The sequence below is a fragment of the Mustela nigripes genome, chromosome 12, assembly GCF_022355385.1.
Source record: "Mustela nigripes isolate SB6536 chromosome 12, MUSNIG.SB6536, whole genome shotgun sequence".
In the NCBI taxonomy this organism is placed as follows: Eukaryota; Metazoa; Chordata; class Mammalia; order Carnivora; family Mustelidae; genus Mustela; species Mustela nigripes.
In genome coordinates, this window is record NC_081568.1 from 10,838,902 (window position 1) to 10,852,747 (window position 13,846).

General features: G+C 43.6%; 1 protein-coding gene across 1 annotated transcript in view; it reads right to left on the reverse strand.

The window, feature by feature from the left end:
• The window catches only part of DNAH5 (dynein axonemal heavy chain 5), a 205,275-nt gene that overhangs the window by 126,659 nt on the left and 64,770 nt on the right, over positions 1-13,846 (reverse strand). The window contains exons 32-35 of the mRNA XM_059416774.1: positions 11,692-11,848; positions 7,557-7,769; positions 6,577-6,801; positions 5,022-5,194 (exon numbers count right to left, since the gene is read on the reverse strand). Coding sequence (XP_059272757.1) covers positions 5,022-5,194; positions 6,577-6,801; positions 7,557-7,769; positions 11,692-11,848 — 768 coding nt within the window. The remainder of the gene's footprint in view (positions 1-5,021; positions 5,195-6,576; positions 6,802-7,556; positions 7,770-11,691; positions 11,849-13,846) is intronic.

Here is a 13,846-nt window from a genome sequence, read left to right on the forward strand (position 1 = left end):
AGCAGAGAGCCGGATGCAGGGCTCGATCCCAGGACCCTGAGACCATGACCTGAGCTGAAGGCAGAGGCCTTAACCCACTGAGCCAACCAGGCACCCCCATGCAGCCTACTTTTAAAAAATAAATAAAATAAAATAAAATAAAGAATAAATATTCTTTAATATTCTTTAATAATAAATATTCTTTAATAAATATTCTTTAATAAATAAAGAATAATAAAGAATAAATAAATAGAATAAATAAAGAATAAATATTCTAAAGAATATTCTTTATTTATAAATAAAATAAAGAATGCAACTATAGTTGCATTCCTTCCTATATATCAAGAAATTTAAGAAAAAGAGAAAGAGAGAGAGAGATGTAGAATTTGACTATCACGTTAAACCAACAATGGCCAGCCCCATGATCCAGGTCTTATGATGGAATTCAATTTAACCAAATCCAACCACAAAAACCAACATTCATAGTGTTTTCAGCTCCTATTCTTAAAGAGTATTGATTCCCAAATGCTAAAAACCTCCTAAGGCAAGGAGACAGACATCAGGAACTTATTTTTCTTTGTTCCTTTTCTTTGGTTTGGTTATAGACTCTGATTATAGAACATGCTTAAGGAGAAACAAAAGGAAACATTGATAAAGAACGTCTTATTGATGATTAAAAGAAACCATAGTCATAGCAACAACAATAATGACTAACATTTACTGGGTGCCAGGCCGGGGTACCTACATCCATCACCTCTAGTCCACACGGTAATTCCAAAAGGAGGCAATCAGAGAGGTTAGGTGTCTTGGCCAAGACCAGACAGCTGTGGAGGGCAGAGTCCAGGGCTCAACATGAGACTGTGACTCACAGGAGCCATGAGAATACTTGAGACAAAGGCGCGCGGGTTGCTTAGACCTACCTACATTTCTTATCAAGTAGACGAGAAACTTCTACCAGCATTTGATTTCTGCTGCCCTCTGCCCGAGTGACGGGGGCAGCAAAGATGACTTTTGTCTTCTCTACTTGTGCCCAGAGTGGAAGGAAGGACTAGTCATGAAAAACACCATGAGCTTTCAGAGAAAGGTGCTGTATGTTCTTAGCAAATTAGAACAACTATTTTGTCATCTGGAATATCAGCAGCTCCATCCACCTGACCGTGAACTTCCCAGAGACTAAAGCTGCCAACATTGTTGAACTGCCACAGGGCAATCGGGAAAAGACTGACAAGTAGATCAATGCCTCTGGTCTTTGACTCTGTAAGTATTAATCTTAGTGAGGGGTGCTTCTGTAAAAGCGCAGCAAAGCTCGCCGTGGAATCCCGGGGTTCAGCAACAACAACAACAACAAAGTGGTAACTCGCTTCTCCCATCATCAAGATAAAGAAAAATAAGCAAATGAACAGTTAGGGGGAGACAGGCTGAGACAGACTTACAGATACCCACTTTGCTTTTAAAGTTATCCAGTTTTTTTGATACAGTGAACACAATGAAAGAATGAGGGTGCAGAGAAGTTTGTATAGTCTGATACTTATCTGTGAAAATGAAAAAAGAATTTTAACACACAAGCATTAGACATTTCCAGGAAGAAAGGAAATAAACTGGTTTTAAAAAACAGGGGAAACTTTACTCTCATACTTCCAATTGTATGTTCTGTCCTATTTAAATTTTTCACCACAAAGATGTGACTCTGAAAATAAACATTTCTTGCATTGATTCGGGAAATGCTTCTTCAGCACCTATAATGTGACAGCACTATTCTAGGAATAGTAAATAAATCACGGGAAGTCCATGCTGGCTCTTCAGCAGACATCCTAAAGGAAGGAAACAAGTTATTTAAAAATAGCAAACAGAAAAAATAAAGACAGCTCTGGGACATCATGTGAGCAGAGCCCAGAAGGCGGGGACATCATGTGAGCAGAGCCCAGGAGGCGGCGAGGACGCAAGCTCTGCCCATACTGATGGGAGAAAGAATTCAGGTCAAGGGGACAGCAAGTGCCAGGGCTCTGAAGCAAGGGTGCGCTGCTCAAGGACCAGCCAAGGAGCAAGCGGCTGAAGCTGAATGAGGAAAAAGAAACAGAAAAGCAGCCAGAGTCAGCTCGTGCCAGACCCTGCGGACCAACATGAGGACACTGGCGTTCATTTTGGGTGAGAGAGAAAGACAGTGGGGGGACTGAGGCAAAGAGGCGACAGAATAGGACTTATGTCCGGTGTCTGACTTGAGAGTAGACTCTGCAGGGGAGGGGGAGGGGGGGCGGGGGGGATGGCAGAAGCAGGGAGACTAGGTAAAAGCCTACCGCAATAATCCCGGCTAGAGATTATGGTGGCTTGGAACAGCGTGACAACAGCAAAGAATGGTCACATCCTGGATGATTTCTGGAAATGGCGCTGAGCGAGCTTGAAGATCGATGGGATGAGGAAGCAAGAGAAAAAGGAAGGCACCAAGGAGGCTCCGAGGATTTCGGCTTGAGCAAGCGAAGGATGGATTCGTCGTTTGTTAGGATGGGGAAGACTACAGGAAGGCAGGTTTGCAGGGGCACGATCAGACGTGGTAAGTGTAAATCCCCTGCACCTATCCAAGTGAACATGTAGCACCGGCAAGTGGGTCTGTGTGTCTGGAGTTCAGGCGAGAGGTCCCGGTTGGGTGCAGACTGGGGAGTCCACATCTGCATGACACCCAAAGCCACTTGAGACCACCGGAGCAGGGAACGCAGGTGGACAGAGTCCTGGCATGTTCTACATTTAGACCAGGAAGATAAAGAGGAACCAGAAGGCATATGAAGAGACAACCAGAAGAGTGCAGGTGACCGGAAGAGCACGAAGCGCCAGGAGAGCGTGCTGTCCGAGAAGTGTGTGGAGAGAGCAGATCACAAGGAGAGTGTGTTTCCTGACGGGCCGGGAAAGCTGAGAATGAGTAATGCCCGGTGCATGGGGCGACCCGAAGATCTGCGTGGCATCTGCCCAGAGACGGGAGAGAGCGTGAGAAGCAGCATAACCTCCCCCCAGCAGAGAGATCCACGTTCTAATCCCTGAAACCTGTAATAGGTTCCGTCGAATGACTCAGGGACTTCGCAGCTATAATGTCGAAGGCCTCGTGAGAGATGATCGGACTACCTGTTGGGCCCAATCTAATCTCTCGAGTCCTTCAGAGGTGAGCTGGGAGGCAGAAGACTGGGTCAGACACAGGACTGAAGCCAGAGAGAAAGTCGATGCACAAACTGGTCTCAACCCCCCGCTGCTGACTGTGAAGGTGGAGGACAGGGTCGTGAACTGAGGGACGCTGGAGCCTCCCAAAGCTGGGAACAGCCCTCAGCTGATGGTCAGCAAGAAAACCTGGCCGGGGGCCCTCCACTGCCGAGAAAGTTTTGCCAATGACCTAAAACATAGGAAGTGGGTTCTGCCTTGCAGACACCAGGAGGGAGCACAGCCCTGCGGATACCTGATGTCAGCCCAGAGAGACACAGGTCAGACTTGTAACACGCAGACCATAGAATCAGCCATTTCTGTTGTTCAACCTTCCAAATTTGTGGTGAGCCCCTATGGGATCAATGGAAAATGACAGAGAGCCGAACCAGAGTGAATTCAAAATAAAATAGGTGAAGAGGAACAGGTGTTTCTGAGGCGTTTTGACAGAAGCACAGAAATGGGAAGAAACCCTGAGGGTTCGCTGTAGGATTTCCTTTCTGATAGCAGTTACAGCGGATTTGTATGTTGATGAGAACGATCCAGCTGGAAATGAAAACCGATGATGTTCCCAGAGAGAAAACCACTGTCGGTGGAGACGTTGGCTGTGGAGGATGGCACAGAATGTCCACCCGGAGAGCTGACTGCACAAAGGCAGACACCTGGGTCGGCAGACGCACGAGAGGGGAGTGAGGGCACGGTCTCTCCTGGGACAGCACCTTCCCCCTCAAACAGGAAAAGTGGTCTTCACCAGAGAGGGAGAGTGCGGGGGGGGGGGGGGGGTCTGAAGAGGCAAAAGGTGGGAAATCACTGCTCGAGCCACAGATGTTTCAAGGGTTTTGCCACATCTGGTGATCAGCCACCCCTGCACTTCAAAACAGAGACAAACACTCCCAAAGGACATCCAAGTACATCCAGCATAAACCATCTTCAATGCAGGCTACGAAGGACTAGAAAGAGGACGGCGAGGAGGAGAGTGAAGATAAAATCTCTCCGCTGAAAGCCAGCATTGCACTTAGCATCACAAACAAGCAGGAGGAACAAGCTTCTCGGAAGGAACAGGGGTATGATGTCAAACTTTTATGTTTGGTCTGATACTTTTCATCTAATGGCCCAGAGATTCACTTCATGAAAATGAATGAGATTCAGCTTCAGCTTCTACTTGGGCCAAATCCTGATTTTAGCACTCATTTTGTCCAAAACAGGTATCCGCTGCCTCCCTGAGCACAGTGTCTGCACAATTAGCGGGTGCCCTGAAGTTTGAAAGGGACTAGGGAGTTACAGAGCTGTGGAAGGACTCTCGCAGGCAGCCTAGCTCATCTCGCGGATGAGGACGTGGAGTCACGGAAAGGTGTGAGGCATCTCTGGCTAGCACAGCTGCTAACGTAACAGGCAGAGGACAGGGAAGAGCGCCAGAGGTCCAGGCCACCATCCTCGCCATTACTTTTCTCCTGCACTGATACTCAATTTCATTCCTGCTAAAACACCATCTTAATTCTTTGTAATAACAGTAGGTGCCACCGTCCCCAAAGCAGCCTTCAAGGCCATCTGTGATTTGTACCTATTGACATGTGGCAATTAATTCCTTTCCTTGCCCATTTGATGTCCATTGAGTCCTTTAAACGTGGCCCCTCTAAGACTGAAGGTAAAGGAAACAAAGCGTTTCAGTCACAAACCTAAATCCCAAGCAAAGATCCGTGGGTACAGCTAAAAATACTGAATTTCAAAGACGCTGGTATCCAAGAGCCTCTAAACCCTAAAGAGACATTAAGCAGAAGTCCCCGGAGGAACTCACGAGAATAAAAATGCTGGGGAGGGGGCGGAGGGAGAGAGGTTGTGGAATCACAGAATCCTTCCATCACCTGTCTGTGAGCGGAGTTATGACAAGCCTGTCAGTGCAGCCTAAAAATTCATTCTGGTATATGAAAGCCACATCTGTGATGTGGATCATCATCTTGTCAGAATCTTCGTTAAAATAAAATCTGCACTGTTTCAGCCACTCGAAGTCTGTAGGGCTCTTGATATGCATGTGACACTGAAATGCAAAAGATACACGTTAACGCTGAGATGAGAGCCGCGTAGAAAGTATGCATGTGAGCACTCCTGCGGATCCTAATGCGATGCAAATGAGACTCAGAGACAACCCCACTGGTTCGGAGATGTCAACTACATCACCAACCAACCCGTTCATTCACTGATCAGCAGAAAGGACACTTTAGAAGTTACGGGAATAGAAAAATTCAAGAGAAATCCCTAATTGTGCCCACCAATGTAAGGAGCGGGTCATATTTTCACAGTAAGATACTCATTTCTCACATTGCACGTTTCTGCAGTGCTCTTACGGCAGCCCTGCAGAGCCATAAAAGGCACAATCTACAAAAACCATGTTTTGGCATACAATCAAACAATCTCATTGGGAAAAAGGCATCTCTTATGATTATGACAAAGTACACTGTTGGGTTTTTCCCCTAATCCATTCATTATTTTTCCTAGGATTTGCAGCAGGCCAAAGGGCCTAACATCTAAATGGTAGGTTATTGTCCAGCAATGCTTTTGCCTGAATTTTTTAACCAAAAGTTTAGGCCCTTTTAATCATTTTCTTTGACAAATAATAAATGCAAAATTATCCAGACCCCTTTATTTCTCAGAGAAGCAAGTGCTGTGCTTAACTGTTAAGAGAGATTAGACCACAGCAGCTTGAAAGAGCTTCTTCCCAGTACATCCGAATCAATCTTTTATGATCTTTTTTACATAATGGGGTGAGACACGATCCAGCAAATTACTAGGAAAATAAGAGCTTCTTGCCTCTTATCTAGTGTTCTACTTTAGAGTACAGGACAAATTTCATTTCTTTTCACACTTCCTGTTTTCTGTAGCTACTAAACTCTGTTTGCCCCTCTGTCCTCTCCTTAAAGGTAAAACTCTGCATGTCACCTGAATGTCACCAACCATATTAGGAAAGGCCACTGGCAATCAATGACATAAAAGGTAGCAAAACTTGTTCAAGATGGGATTTATCAAAAGCCTTGGAGGAAGCACAAAGCCACTCTTCTAGCAGTGTTACTCATTTTTCTGTAACAAGAAACTGGTAATCCTTACCTACTAACTATAGGAGCAGAAGACAAATGAAAGGTTTTCTGGGATGCTACCTGGCAGTTTAGTGTTAACAGTGATCACATAAAGAATTTTAAAAAGAAAGTTGAATTGCTCAATAACATCTTAGCAGAGATCATCAAAATGGGATTGAAAAAGAAAATCTGAGCAATGATGTCTCATCATGACGGTGACCCTTTGCCTGACTCTTCTGTTTGCCTGACCTTTTCTTTGAATTCATTCAAACCAATTCCCACAAGTAAACACAGATAATGCCCAGTATTTGCTTTTCTGTATATGCCATAGCATTTATAAAGCATTTACCAGGCCATCAAAGATATCCCTTTGGTGCACGTGAATAGTAATCAAAGTCTCATATTTGACCCGTTCCATGGAACTCAGATCCTTTGTTGTGATGCCTATCAATGTGTTCAGTAGCTCCAGAAAAGACTGATTGGTTTTCTGCATGATTCTTTTATCAAACTTGGCATTTCTGAGGGCTTCTTCTGAATCCCGTGTCCATATCATTTGAATTCCCAATAATCCAACCTTTTGGAAACGAAAAAGGCTTTATGAGTGTGTGTGGCATATTAATATATTTAAATAGAAGCTAAAATACCGTGGATAATGGTGATTAGTATGCAAATATAAGGTCATCCTTGATTGCATCAACTTGATTCATCGTTTGGAAACCTATGGAAATTCTATTCATACCATCCACCTGGTGATTACATACATAGAGACTCATGAGGTGTCCACAATGTTTTCCTTATAATTTTAAATCATTTACTGTTAAAGTCATATTTCCTTTCTAGATACACTTCAAGTTACTAGAAGGGAAAGAATATGTCTTAAACCTGTTTTCCTTGAACTAACACAAGGTCTACACATGGTGAATACTCAGAAAAATCTTTACTGATCATAATGGCTAAGAAAACATTTTCTCCATTTTCATACTAAAATCCATTTCTTGTCTTTCCAGTAAACCATACACTCAGTACTTTTTTGTAATTTATTTATTAAAGACATTCAGCAGGGGAAAAAAACCTTTTAAGTTAAAAAAAAAAATAAAGAAAACATATATAAAAAACATATGTAAGACAATATATGTGTTTGGACATATGACATATATATAACCAAATAATCTGTAGTGAAACCTTTAAGATTATTCACATTAAAAAAAATTCTTGTGAAAATCTTAATTCTGGTCCAGTCTTAAATTATAGCCAGTTGTGTAGCTTACAATGTATGAGATCTCAAATGACTATTCTGTAGAAAATACTTTCCAATTTCAATACACTGACCTGAGCGGGGAAGGAAGAAAGAAATTCAATCAGCTGGAAACCTGTTTCTTGAATATTTGCAGCTGCCTGGCGAATCACGAGATGCAAGGAAGCCTGACACTCCTCCAGGAGAGAATTAAGCCAAACTTCCACATTACCCTCTGCCATCACAGGTTTATCCAATTCAATGGTCTCACCCTCTCGAGAGGAGACTGACAGAATGCGATCATAGATCTATGGTAGAAGCCAAAAAAAAAAAAAAAACAAAAACAAACCAGCTATATTCATATAAAGAATGAATACCTCTGCAGCTCTCTTGGCAATGCTATCCTTCCCGAAGGAAGTTAAGCTATGGATTGTAAAATAAAAGGCAAAAGATGATATAAAATCAATTTCAAGCCAACAAAAAGAAGGTGCCCGTGAAATCTAGAAGGGAATACTAAATCAGTTCCAAACAGTCTATACCTGAGAGGGGAAAGCTTGTTTTCTAAGAGAAATACTCAGTATGAATGTGATGATCAAAAGACGACTAGTTTCCCCAAATGAGACAGGACACCGTAAGAGCCTGTCATCCATACTACAAGCTTACCAAGTCGACATTGGCACTATGATCCATGCAAACACCTTACCAGGTAAGCCCAATCCTGTAGGAAATGCCGTGGTCCTTACGAGAGCTCCCGGCAGCACAGAACATTTTCTGATTCAAACCCAGCTCCTCGACTGGTCTTCTCACGCCAGCCCCCACACAGTATGGCCTCTTGAGAATAGAATCCTGTTTACTAAAATATGGGCTCAAATGGTGTTCTGCCACTCGCTGACCATGCAATGATGGGGACACAGCTCTGAGACTAATTCCCGCTTATCACTAGTCCATTAAAAACCATGCCTGTCCTGCTTCCCCACCCACTTCATAGGCTGATGACGAGTACATCAAATACGGCAAACTATCGAGTAAATACGAATGTTTGTTGTCACTATCATTCTTTGCTAAGTGGAATATCATTCCCTTGAGTTCCAAGTTAGGACCATATTAATGAACCCTCCCTAGTTGTAAATAGACGTGATCTACCAAGAAGCCCATAAGACACAATTTCCATGGCCTGTCATTTAAACGGTCCCTTTCCAAGTCCTGAATATAAATTTGTATTTGTCATTTTATAAGAGTGAGGACCCACAAAAACAGGAAGTGCCCCTGGTTGTAGAGACATTAGGGTTAAGAACAAAGGACAAAAAAAGCAATGCTAGTAAGCCAGGAAACAACAGATGCTGGCAAGGATGCAGAGAAAGGGAAACCCTCCTACACTACTGGTGGGAATGCAAACTGGTACAGCCACTCTGGAAAACAGCATGGCGGTTCCTCAAAAAGTTGAAGATAGATCTACCCTACAACACAGCAATTGCACTACTGCATATTTACCCTAAAAATACAAATGTAGTGATCAAAAGGGGCACGTGCATCCAAATGTTTATAGAAGCAAAGAGTCTAGATGTCCATCAACAGATGAATGGATAAAGAAGATGTGGTAGATATATACACAATGGAATACTATGCAGCCATCAAAATAATGAAATCTTGCCATTTGCAATGACATGGATGGAACTAGAGGATATTATGCTGAGCGAAATAAGTCAATCGGAGAAAGAGAATTATCATATGATCTCCCTGATGTGAAGAATTTGAGAGGCAAAGTGGGGGCTTTGTGGGGTAGTGAGGAAAAAATGAAACAAGATGGGATCAGGAGGGAGACAAACCGTAAGAGACTCTTAATCTCACAAAACAAACTGAGGGTTGCTGGGGGGGAAGGGGGTTAGGGAGAGGGCTGTTGGGTGATGGACATTGGGGACCAAATTCCATCAATTTGGAATGTGCTATGGTGAGTGCTGTGAAGTGTATAAGCCTAACGCCTCACAGACCTGTACCCCTGGGGGTAATAATACATTATATGTTAATAAAAAAAATTTTTAAAGCAATGCTATTTATTTTAAGAAGTAATTTCTATGAACGGTGGCTAAACATGAGGAAGTTTAATTTGACCTCACTGTACAATGAGACCATGAGAAGCTTCCCTCTGTAACCTTGAAGTCCTAGCCCAAGAGGATTTGAGCAAAACATCAGGGAGAAATTCCTGTGTCATTCAGTACATCTTTAAACACACACATCCAGCAAATCTACAAAAAAAGCGTGATTTTCAGCCACGAAGTCCACCCTGTCCTCCCCTCCTCTCTGCCCGTCCTCCTTCTCAAGGCTTTGTCGTAGCAGCTCAGTCTTTCCATCTTACCGTGCTGTCATTTCCGATACTAGTTTCCCTGCCCCCCCTTCTATTCGCCCAGGACACGGAGCCAGAGAATCTTTCTGAAATATAGGTCAGGTCACGTCCCTATGTACAAACCTCCCGTGCCTTCTGTCACGTTCGGGATGAAATGGAATTCTGTAGTGTGGTGCACTTGGCCTTTTGGAATTTGCTCCATATCTCCTTCTTCCCTTTTCCCCTTGCTCACCACTGCCTCTTCTGGGTTAAACTGTGCACCCCCAAAATAAATGTTTAAGTCCTAAGCCCCACTACCTGTGAATGGGACCTTATCTGGAAATAGGGTCTTTGTAGAAGTCATCAAGTAAGATGAACGTGGCCCTACTCCAGGAACTGGTGTTCTTATAAGTGGAAGGAAACTAAGACACAGACACACAAGGAAAACATCATGGGAAGACAAAAGCAGATGCCAACGTGACAGGTGTCTAAGCAAAGGAACATCCAGGGTTGTCAAGTGCCACCAGAACGTAGGAGAGAAGCATGGAATAAATTCTCCTACAGACCCTCCAGTAGGAATCAACCCCACTGGCACCTTAGATAAGACAGACTTCCAGCCTCCAGAACTGTGAGAGAATATATTTCTGTTGTCAATCCAGAGCAACCCTAGCAAACTAGTACAGTTCCTCACAGTTCTGACACCCCGGTTGCCCCACCTCCGGACCCCTGCACCTGCCCTTCCTTTGAACGGTCCATGTTCAGCTTCCCCACCTGCCGGGCTGTGTTTCACTTCAAATCATCAGTTCAAGCACCACGTTCTTTGCAGGAGGCCTTCCCTTACACTACCAGGCGAAGGCCCCCAACAGCATCCCCATGCTCTCTGGGCACAACACAAGCGCAGCCAATCGATAATTATCAACCATTAAATTGCCAAATGTCTGACGAATGCTGTATTGCATAAAAACGCCTTCAGTGTTGATTATGATCATTTCTCCCTTAGAACCCCAGGACGAGCACCATGCCTGACACGTACCCACGGGTGTGAACTTACAGGACCGACCATGCCTGGCACATACCAGGGCCGTGAACTTACAGGACTGGCGTTTGACTGTTTGTGATGCAACAGGCCCACCACCGCAGCGACTACGCTCTAGAAAGACCCCACTCGAGCATGGCTCCCCGAGTCCTCCGTATTCCCATGCTACACACGCCGTCTGGCACACAGAGGCTGCTCAGTAAGAGCAAACCGCACACCAGGATGAATAAATGAGGGTTTACAGGAAGCCCCAGGGGACGACAGAACACACTGTCAGACCAGACGAGTCACTGTCTCAGGGAACTGTGGGCGACCGGATGGATCAGGCGGCGTCCCCGGGCAGCTGTGCAAATGGCAACATCCTCCCATTGAATGGCTTCTCTTAGGTTCCCTGCAACTCCATGATTCTAAAAACTTCTTGGAAGTGTTTAAAAAAAAAAAAAAGGTTTCCATCAAGCATGATGAGAAACAGGGACTACGATCATGCGTAGTCAGATCAAAACGTCTGAAAGCTGATAAAACAACCCAATCACCGAGGTAATTCTGTTTAGCGAAGGCATTATTCTCTGAACAATTGCTTTCTTTGGTTTGTCGAATTTCTGAACACCTCGCTTGGCATGCAAAACCACGAATGCTACACACAGTGCATTCCTAATCACATTTAAACTCGTTGTTACTCAAATTTACACTTTGGAGATTAAGAAATCACACAGTTCTGAAGACAAATGGGGCCCAGAGGTTCGCTTTTCATCACGGGCTGAGAGCGAGAACAGACGGGGAAGTCACCCTTTGTACCGACCAGAGAGCTACTTCATAAAGACAGTGGAAGTCTAAGAGATGGCAAGTGCTGGCCAGCAGTTCGAAGCAGACAAACCTTCTCATGGAACTTGACGGTTTTGATGTTGTCGAACACGTTCAGCAAATGGGCCTGTATAGTGTGTGTGTCCGACGCCTGCCCCAGGATCTCCAAGAGCGCAGGGTCTGAGACGAAGAAGAACCGAGGAAAGCACAGCCGTTTTTTCTCCAAGTACCTGTGTGGGGAGAGGCAAAGAGATACTGTATAAGCACACACAGCAGGCCTTTCTAGAAATAAATTAATCTGGGTGGGGAAAGATCTTGAGACAATCTCATTTTCCCATATTCTGTTCAATGTCTTGTTTTGTTTTATTCCTCCTCTTGCCAAGTAGCATTCCACATTTGGAAAGGAAATTTTTTTTTTACAGGATTAATAGGTGAATTTTTTCAGCTTTCACAAGGGTAAGGTATACATTTGACTTCATCTGGAAAACTGTACTTTCTTGGTGGCGGACAGGAGCAATTACACACCAGGAGGTTGGGGGGGGTTAGATTTGTTTGCAAGCACCGTGCTGTGTCAGCGAAAGGCTGCATCTCATTCTTGGATTGCATCTTAAAGAACTCAATGAATCCATCACCAAAGCAGAAGTAAAATCCAGCTCTGAATAAACCGTATGAAGAGGTTCTAGTGCTGCTCCCTGCTCCAGGAGGTACTGAAACCCGGGGAATGTTTCTGTTATTGCCCTGCTTGCAACTGCGCTTTCATTTCTCTATTTATTTTACAGCGACCCTTTGTGCTATGGATATAATTTTTCTGTTATTTTCATACCCGTACCACTGTAACTTTATTTCCTTGCATACTTCCATATAATTATTCCAGTTTTCACTGTAATTCCTTACATTGTAAAATCTTACCAGAAATCCTTTTTAAGACAACTATCATATGATGTCCCTGATATGAGGAAGTGGTGATGCAACATGGGGGCTTAAGTGGGTAGGAGAAGAATCAATGAAACAAGATGGGATCGGGAGGGAAACAAACCATAAGTGACTCTTAATCTCACAAAACAAACTGAGGGTTGCTGGGGGCAGGGGGGTTGGGAGAAGGGGGGTGGGGTTATGGACATGGGGAGGGTATGTGCTTTGGTGAGTGCTGTGAAGTGTGTAAACCTGGCGATTCACAGACCTGTACCCCTGGGGATAAAAATATATGTTTATCAAAAATTAAAAATTAAAAAAAAAAAAAGAAATCCTTTTTAAACTTTTATCTTTTTTTTTAATTTCTGTTCCTTCCTTGTCATGTATATTATTGTTTCATTCCTTGTCATGTATATTATTGTTTCATTTCATTATTGTTTCATGTATATTATTGTGTAAAATCATGGGGGAAATGTTCTGAGTGCATACAGGCAAAGTCTTTTCTAGGAAGGTAGAGTTTTTACTAAGGACAGTGTAGACCAGAAGCCAAGCCAGCTGCACCCTCTAGACCACACTTGGCCGGCCACACTTAGTCTAATGCTAGACATGTGTGTCATTGCATGGGAGGCCCAGCATGAGGGCAGAAGCCAAACTCCTTAGGACAAAAGAGAGGACTTTTTTCAGAGGCTGAAAGAAGCAAAGAAAGGAAGGAGACAGAGGGTAGATTGTGGAAGTGACGTGCCTCTAAAGCCGCAGAAATGGACAAGCTTTGTGTGCGATGTAATCTTCCTCCTCAACGCTCATGAAATACTCAGTAAAATACACTCTAATCGTTTTGGCAATTTGGATTTATTCACTTTGGGCACGTGAAAAAAAATAAAGTCTGGCCTCAGAGAGGGGGCAGAATGAGACTGCCCAAGAGTCTCTGATTCCATCTTCCTCATTCTCCTAAAGTCTTACTTTTATGCTCAGCGTGTTTTATGTTGTTTGTCTTAGCTTTTCTTTCCTTACCCTGAAAAGGTGAATTTTATTTTAAATATCCCAATCCATCTTATTCGTAGAAGCTTAATCTTTACTCTTTATTGAGAATAGGGTATTCCTTATTCTTTATTCTTATTGGTAAGAGTAAAAACATTCTTACCAATTTATCCCCTTTACTTGCTGTCCCCTTCACAGTAACCTAGTCTGATTCTGATGAGGAATCAGGTAATGTTGTCTCTCCAGTGAGACAAGACTGAAAGGAGACACGTGAAACGTGACCACAAAACCTCTGTGACAGAGTAGACAAGACAATTTATTCCGGACCTGTCAGAAGT